This window comes from Peromyscus californicus, unplaced genomic scaffold (genome assembly GCF_007827085.1).
Source record: "Peromyscus californicus insignis strain IS unplaced genomic scaffold, ASM782708v3 Scaffold_9__1_contigs__length_137607984, whole genome shotgun sequence".
Classification (NCBI taxonomy): Eukaryota; Metazoa; Chordata; class Mammalia; order Rodentia; family Cricetidae; genus Peromyscus; species Peromyscus californicus.
Window position 1 is genome coordinate 70,476,227 of NW_026294617.1, and position 7,973 is coordinate 70,484,199.

At 48.3% G+C, this 7,973-nt stretch overlaps 1 protein-coding gene across 1 annotated transcript; it reads right to left on the reverse strand.

Annotated features, from left to right (window-relative positions):
* Positions 1 to 443: 443 nt before the first annotated feature.
* Positions 444 to 7,183, reverse strand: Loricrin (loricrin cornified envelope precursor protein). The gene has a single exon (XM_052731420.1). It carries the CDS (start codon positions 2,113 to 2,115, stop codon positions 706 to 708), a length of 1,410 nt encoding a protein of 469 aa, XP_052587380.1. The 5' UTR covers positions 2,116 to 7,183; the 3' UTR covers positions 444 to 705.
* Positions 7,184 to 7,973: the final 790 nt, after the last annotated feature.

The following is a 7,973-nucleotide window of genomic DNA, read 5'->3' on the forward strand; positions in this document are numbered from 1 at the left end:
TCTCTTCAGCACAAAGGATTGGGAAGGGGCAGAAGAGCTAAAGGGGCAGGAGAGGACAGTTTCAAAGGGGCTGTTGCGTTTCTTTCTTCCTTAGTCCTTGCGGCATGCTAGTGCTGCCGGACAAAGCCACCCGACTTCCAGAACTTGGAGAGTAAGTTCTGAGCTGCAAGAAATTGCCTGGTAGACTGCCTTAAGAAGACCTGACCCACCCCTGGTGACTGCCCAACTCACAGGGATGTGGAGGATGTCCAGTGAAGACTGTCCTTTGTGTTTGGGGGACAAACTGGTTCACATCCTTGGTCATCACTTGCCAGCCATCCCATCTACCTTTGGATAGAATATTTGTTGAATTAATGTAAGTGTGAATGAATAAATGGAAGAAGAGAGGACAGGATGGAGTGAGTGAATTTACAGGCTACAAAGACTACCGGGAGACTCAGAGATTCTCATGAATTGCAAATTTATTGAGTGAGGAGGTACTGGAGTTGGGAGGTAGTCATTCAGAAACCAAGATGGAACATCTGCAGAACAAGGTGCAGCTTGAGTGACTCAATGGCTTCTTCTGGGGCAGGAGGGCGGGGTTGTTAAGATGTGAAGGGTCTGGAAACCTCGAAGACCCTCGGGCAATCTCATGAGAAAGTTAAGCCTGCCGGCACCCACGGAGAACACCTCCAGCTCCTTTGTCTCCGTGGCAACCTGGGGACCTTACTTGCAGGGCCAGGTAGGCGCCTGCTTCTGCTGGGTCTGGTGGCAGACCGGGACGCCCTTGCCACCTCCAGAGCCGCCCCCAGAGGAGCCGCCGCCGCAACTAGAGCCGCCGCCGCCGCCGCCCCCGGAGTGGCCGCCTCCGCAACCACCGCTGCCACCCCCGGAGGAGCCGCCGCCACAGCCGCCGCCGCCGCCACCGGAGTAGCCTCCGCCGCAGCCGCCGCCACCGGAGTAGCCTCCACCGCAGCCGCCGCCGCCGCCACCAGAGGAGCCACCTCCGCAGCTACCACCTCCGCCTGAAGAGCCCCCTCCGTAGCTCTGCTGGGGGGCACAGGAGCTCTGGGTGGCCTGCTGCGACGAGTAGTAGCCGCCGCTGCCGCCACCGGAGGAGCCGCCGCCGCCGCAGCTGCCGCCGCCACCACCGGAATAGCCGCCGCCTCCTCCGCAGCTGGAGCCGCCCCCGGAGGAGCCACCACCGCAGCTGGAGCCGCCGCCCCCGGAGTAGCCTCCACCGCAGCTGGAGCCGCCCCCGGAGGAGCCGCCACCGCAGCTGGAGCCGCCCCCGCTAGAGCCGCCTCCGTAGCTCTGGCACTGATACTGTTGCGCGGACCCACCGCCGCCGCCACCGGAGGAACCACCTCCGCAGCTGCCGCCGCCGCCGCCAGAGTAGCCGCCGCCGCCGCCGCAGCTGGAGCCGCCGCCTCCGGAGTAGCCTCCGCCGCCACAGCTGGAGCCGCCGCCGCCGCCGGAGTAGCCGCCCCCGCAGCTGGAGCCGCCGCCGCTGCTGCCGCCGGAGTACTTGCTCCCTCCGGAGCCACCACCGCAGCCACCAGAGCCGCCGCCTCCGGAGGAGCCTCCGCAGTAGGAGCCGCCGCCGCCTCCTCCTGATCCGCCGCCGCAGCTGGAGCCGCCGCCCCCGCCTGAGTAGCCGCCGCCGCAGCTGGAGCCGCCGCCGCCGCCACCGGAGTACTTAACTCCCCCACCGGAGCCGCCACCGCCTCCGCAGCTGGAGCCGCCTCCGGAATAGCCGCCGCCGCCGCCACAGCTGGAGCCACCGCCGCCCCCGGAGTAGCCGCCGCCGCCGCAGCTGGAGCCACCGCCGCCCCCGGAGTAGCCGCCGCCGCAGCTGGAGCCACCGCCGCCCCCGGAGTACTTGACGCCCCCACCGGAGCCACCTCCTCCGCCACAGCTGGAACCGCCTCCGTAGGAGCCGCCGCCTCCGCCTCCGCAGCTGGAGCCTCCTCCAGATGAGCCACCTCCACAGCTGGAGCCGCCACCGCTACCACCGCTATAGTAGCCACAGCCTCCGCCGCCGCCACCACCGCCGCCGCCACCGCCTCCTCCACCGGAGGTCTTTCCACAACCCACGGGAGGACAGGGAGTGGGCTGCTTTTTCTGGTGAGACATCTTGTTTAAGGAGAAGGAGAACCCTGCAGGAAGAGCAGAAGAGCATCATTGGACCAGCAGCAAGAGGATGCTGTGAAGGAATCAGCTGCATCCATGGCAGCATCCTTCTGACTCCCAGCACATGCAGACCAGGCTTCTAGACTCCATTCAGGGACTGGAGAGTTCTTGCTAGGACAAAAGCCCCATTAGCGGTGCCTCCCTTTTCCCTCAACTGTGCCTGACTTCTGCTGTGTGATTTGGAGGTCAGAGCACCCACATTCCTGTCTACTTCTTATCTTCTATCAAGGAACACTCCTTCCCTTAGGGTGCTCCCAAGTCCCAGTCATGTTTCTAAGCTCAATGGAAAATTGCATTAAATCTCCACCTGGGTTTTACCCATTCCCAGCACACCAAGAGGAAAGTTTTGTTTGGACATTAGTGGACTGTAGGACTCTTTTTCTGCAATAGCCCTCAGTTCAAACTCTTGATCTGTCCTACGGAATGAGGATATGTTCCAAGGGCCAATTATTAGACAAAGCAGCTCTCCTGTGGTTCTGCCTGCAAAAAGTGGGAAGGGTACTGAACCGTTTGGACCAGCACATCTGACCAGAAGATGGCAGGCATCTTTTTGAGGATATGCAGGAGTCTAAGTTTGGTAGAGAACTGCAGCTAGTAGGAACTTGTAGCCCAGCATCTCACAAGTCATTTATCTGTCAGAACATCTGCCTCCATAAAGCAGGGCTTGGGTTTAAATGGCTCCTCTAATATCTCCCATTAACATCATTCCATGGCTTATCCTCCCGACTCTCTGATAGTGTGTTCAGCCTCTCCTGACAGGTTCATAAGGTTCATTCAGTCCATGGCAGGATGCCTTGGGCATCCACTGCAGAGCTTTCCTGCGTTCTAGCCCTCAGAGCCTCTGTAAGAGGCAGTACTCTCTTGGCAGAGTTTAACATTCTGGCTAGAAGACCAAGAAATATCACCAGCCCAGCAGCAGCTTACCACTGCTTTCCTAAACCCCTTCTTAATACCAATGTAGTAGCTTCCAAAGGGGGAGAGGGGTCCTGTCCCTTAACCTCTGCAAGCTGAGCAAGGCCAGCTGGAGAGACCAGAGAGCCAGGAGAGCCCACACTTACCCGAAGCACCAGGGGAGGTGAGTGAGGGAAGGAGATGATGGTGATGTGAGGAACACTGGGGCTCCTGAGGTTTTATACTCTTAGCCTGCTCTGTCTGACTCATCTATTGATCAAGCACCTCCTTGAGTCTGGCCCCAGTTACGTGACTAGTAACTCTTGGCCCCACCTCCTTGTGATTGCAAGCAAAGGATTGACCCATTCATGAAGATTTGGAATTCTTGGGATAGGGATAGGCGTTTAGTGTATGACTGGCCACTTCTCTGATGTAACTGTGAGCAGGTTGGTCATTGGAGCCGGCCAAGAGTGGATGGCAGAAATTGTTTTCAAAATGTCTGATATGGGTTGCATGCCATAACCAGAGGATGATACTTGAGGAATAGGTTCCAGACTTGTGAAGCAGCAGCTGAAGGGAATCTGGAGATCTCCCAGACGCTAGTCTAAGGAGTAGTATCTTTCAGATTTTGCTGTTTGATTACTTTGGAAATTCTCAAAACTTTAGAATCCAACTCTTTTTTTGCCACAGTTTCTCTACTTTGGTTTAACTCAACAACAATGAATGCGTTGTTGGGGGTGTTTCTGCTTTTCCTATTGGTTGTGAGGGTTCATGAGTCCCCTGCTGCCAGTTCTGGATGGTATACCATGGACAGCATTGTAACTAACATGACTCTAGGTTACTTTGAGTTGTTCCTGTGGATAGCGGGTATTTTGATCATCAATACTGACTTTACTTGAAGAGGTGAAAACTAACAAGACAAGACTCCGGGGTCCTTCCCACCATGGTCCTTTGTCTTGGATGTCCTGTGATGATGTATGGTGACTCAGACCTCTGAGGGGCAGCCACAGAGTGGAATGGGCATGAGTTTGGTGACTGGGTTTGGGTCCTTACTATTGTCAACTGTGTCACCATGGGCAAGTCACAGGAGCTCATGCAATCCCTCCACAGAGGAGGCACTCAGTATTTATTGATTATTGAGTGATCAAGCTGTCTGATCCTCACTTACTTTGTCTACCAAACAGGAATCCTACTATCTATTTCATAGGTACATGAAGAAGCAATGATTATGAAGTGTAAATATGTTGTATACTGTGTGAGGTTGATATTTTCCCCGTGTTCTCACACGTCACCATATTCTTATTTCAAACCAAGCCTGCCCTTAGACACTATTGGCAAGAAGGAGTGTGAAGCCAGCTCAACTGTTCTCCTTTGGGATTAACTCAAAACTTCCCTGATGACCCTGGAGCCAAGAGCAGCCCCTCTGTGTATGAAGAACAAAGTGCTCTCCCGTTCTTTCGTCATTGGAACTCTGTTGCTATTAAGATACCACAGTTGAACCTTGTTCCACCCAGCTGTGCTGAAATAACAATTCTAATCAGAAATTGACTTAATTATGGGGGAGCATTAATGATCTAAATGATCCTGATTAGACTTCGGCTTTCAGAAACTTGCGGCACTTGTTTCAGTTTGGACAGTATGAACTCAGGTGAACCAAGGAGGCTCCTTGGTGCTCCTGTCCTTGTAGGATACACTAGAGAGAGAAGCCAGGAGCTGCTGGAGAAGACAAGTTTCTCATCTTGAAGCTGACACTGTGGTGGCTTTGGAGGGAAACAGCCTCCTCTCTTGGTAGTAATCGCCATGGGTATGAAAGGGAGTCATTTTGTTTAGTCAGGATCCATGGGGACAAGTTTGAACTGTGGCTCTTAGCACTGATCGGTGGACCACATTGGCCCATTACCATGTATTCACCAGTCTGTTGGAAAAGCCTAAGTTAGCATGCAGTCAGTGGGACACTTTGGGGAAGACTGTAATTCAGAAATCATGGCCTTCCTTCCTTCCTCTTTTATGTCTAAGTGTCATTTGTTATAAAAAGTGATGGAGATCTGAGCTGTAAGGTGCTGCCTTCATGCCCTTATGTGTTAAAATGAAATTTTCATAGCTGCATAATTGCTGTTTGTTTTAATTTTCTTAAAAGTGAATTACATTTTATACAAAGTAAGCAGTTGTATTATATTTCTACACGTATGCATAATGTAATTTGATCATATTCATTCCCACTACAGTCTTTTCTTGCCTTCTTCCCATCTTTCTCCTTCCAAATCCCCAATAGACCCCTTTTGCTTTCATGTCCTTTTTTTAAAAATATATATATCCATAGATTTCAGATGTCAGAGAAACATAAGATATTTACTTTTGGCTGGGCGGTGGTAGCGCATGCTTTTAATCCCAGCAGACAGAGCCAGGCGGATCTCTGTGAGTTGGAGGCCAGCCTGGTCTACAGAGCAAAATCCAGGACAGGCACCAAAACTACACAGAGAAACCCTGTCTAGAAAAACCAAAAAGTAAAAAAAAAAAAGCAAGATATTTATCTTCATGAGCCTAGCTTATTTTGCTTAACACAATGATCTCTAGTTTCCATTTCTTTCTGTAATTGATATATTTTATTATCCTTTATGGCTGAAAAAATTCCACTGAGCATATAGACCTCAATTTCTTGTCTAACCACCTATGCTGGTTCCATAACTTGGCTGTTGTGATGCAATAAACATAGGTATACAGACAATGCTGGAGTAAGTTGACTTGATTCTTTTGGGTGTATACCCAGAAGGGGTATAGCTGAATCATGTGCAAGTTATATTTTCCATATTCCAAGGAATCTCCACACTGAATTCTGCAGTAGTTGGACTTATTTACATTCTCATCAGCGTTATTAGTGTTCTCAACCCCATTGAATTCTTTTTTTTGTTTTCTTTTTTAAAAATTTATTTATTTTAATGTGCATTGATGTTGTTGCCATGGGTGTTGGGTCCCCTGAAGCTGGCATTACAGACAGTTGCAAGCTGCCATGTGGGTGCTGGGAATTGAACTCGGGTCCTCTGGAAGAGCAGTCAGTATTCTTAACCTCTGAGCTATCTCTCCAGCCCCCCATCAAATTCTTGCCGTGTTGTTTGTTTCCTTCTTTCTTGTAGAAAACCATTCTGACTAGAGTGACATGGAATCTCCATGTAGTTTTAGTTGGCTAAATTGTTGAACTTTTGGCCACTTAAAAGTGCCCGTTTTGTTCATTGCCCATTTATTTATTAGCTCATCTGTTCTTTTTGATGTTCAACTTTTAAAATTCTTTCTATATTCTCTATCTTAGTCGCCGATTGGGTGAGCATCTGGTGAGGTGCCCCCATGCTGCTCTCCAGACTGTCTCTTTATTCTACCGTTTCTTATGTACTGCAAAACCCTTCACATTTCTTGCAATCACATCTGTCAATTTTTTCCTGTAATTACTTAAGCTATTGGGGTCTTTGTCAGAAAGTCATCGCCTGTATTCTATCTTGAAATGTTTTCCTTCGGTACTTTCCAAGTTTTGGGTCTTAAGTTCCAGGTTTAGTTTCATTCTGAGTTGGTTTTTGTACAGGTTGAGAGCTAGGAATGCCGTTTCTGTCTTTCCCATAGTCCCAGAGGTTTTGAGGGCCACAGTATTTCTATATGGGATTCTAAACCTTGGAAAACTCAAGTGCAGTTGACTCCAAGCAGCTAATAATTCAAAATGTCTAAAACTGAAGTTTAGTTTTAATTGATACCTGACTGGTGTATGTTCTTTTTTATGGGTTATAGTGTGATACTTCTTCCATTTTTTAATTGACAGTTTCGTGCTCTTCACAAGGAATTTTGGTCATTTTCACGCTCATTCCCTCTCATCTCCCTCCTTCTCCCCTTGACTCTCTTTTTCTTAAGAGTTGCCTTTTATTTTCAAGTCTTTATTTGTGTGTGATCCACTGGGATGAATTTTTTTGGTTTTAATATACTTTATTTACTTCACTATATTCAGATATTAACATCATAACATGGTTATACTTTATTTACTTCACTATATTCAGATATTAACACCATAACATGTAATAAATATTACAGAGACATTTTACATTCTTTTTCTCATACTTAGTCTTTGAAACCAGCATACTTTGTGTGGAGACCACATCTTAATTGGGATCAGCCATGTGTCAAGTGGTATCACTGCCGAGGCTGTCATAGTAACACCTTTTGTTGTCAGTGTCACAAGCCTTAATGGAAACAGATTGGATTGGGTCAGAATGGGCTACCTATTTGATACCATAATCAATGATTTCTTCAAATAATATGGTTTCTAGTGTTAACTGAATAAAACTAACCCAAAAGAATAATTAAAAAAAAAATCTACTCATGTCCCAAAACGCTCCTTAAAAATATTGTTCATTAAACTGGGTGTGGTGGAGCATGCCTTCAGTCCCAGCACTTATGAAGCAGAGGTAGATGTATCTATGTCAGTTTGAGGCCAAACTGGCTTACAGAATGAGTTTCAGGCTAGCCAGAAATATGCAATAAGATTATCTCAAAAAATTTTATTTATTTATTTTGAAATGTATTCTTTGAGAATTTAATGCATGTATACAATGTGTTTTGGTCATATCCAACTTCCTCACCTCTGCAATTTCTCCAAGACCTCTCCACACTCCTTCCCTATTTCCTATCCCATCTCAAAAACTACTGACTCCAATTAGGTCTCCCATGCTCCAGTGGATGGATGTGATAATTTGATACATGATTATTTTGAGATATATAACAAATTATTGTAAATGATAATCACCTTACAGTGACAAAGAACCCAGGAACTTATTCTTCTTACTAACTATATTTTGGTATCTGCTATCCATCCTCTGGCTGCTCTGTTTTCCTTCCTTTCCTAGCAAGTAATAACCACTATTATATTCTCATCT

Coding starts and splice junctions, on each gene's coding strand:
- Loricrin (XM_052731420.1), bottom strand. CDS start 2,115: ATGTCTCACCAGAAAAAGCAGCCCACTCCCTGTCCTCCCGTGGGTTGT.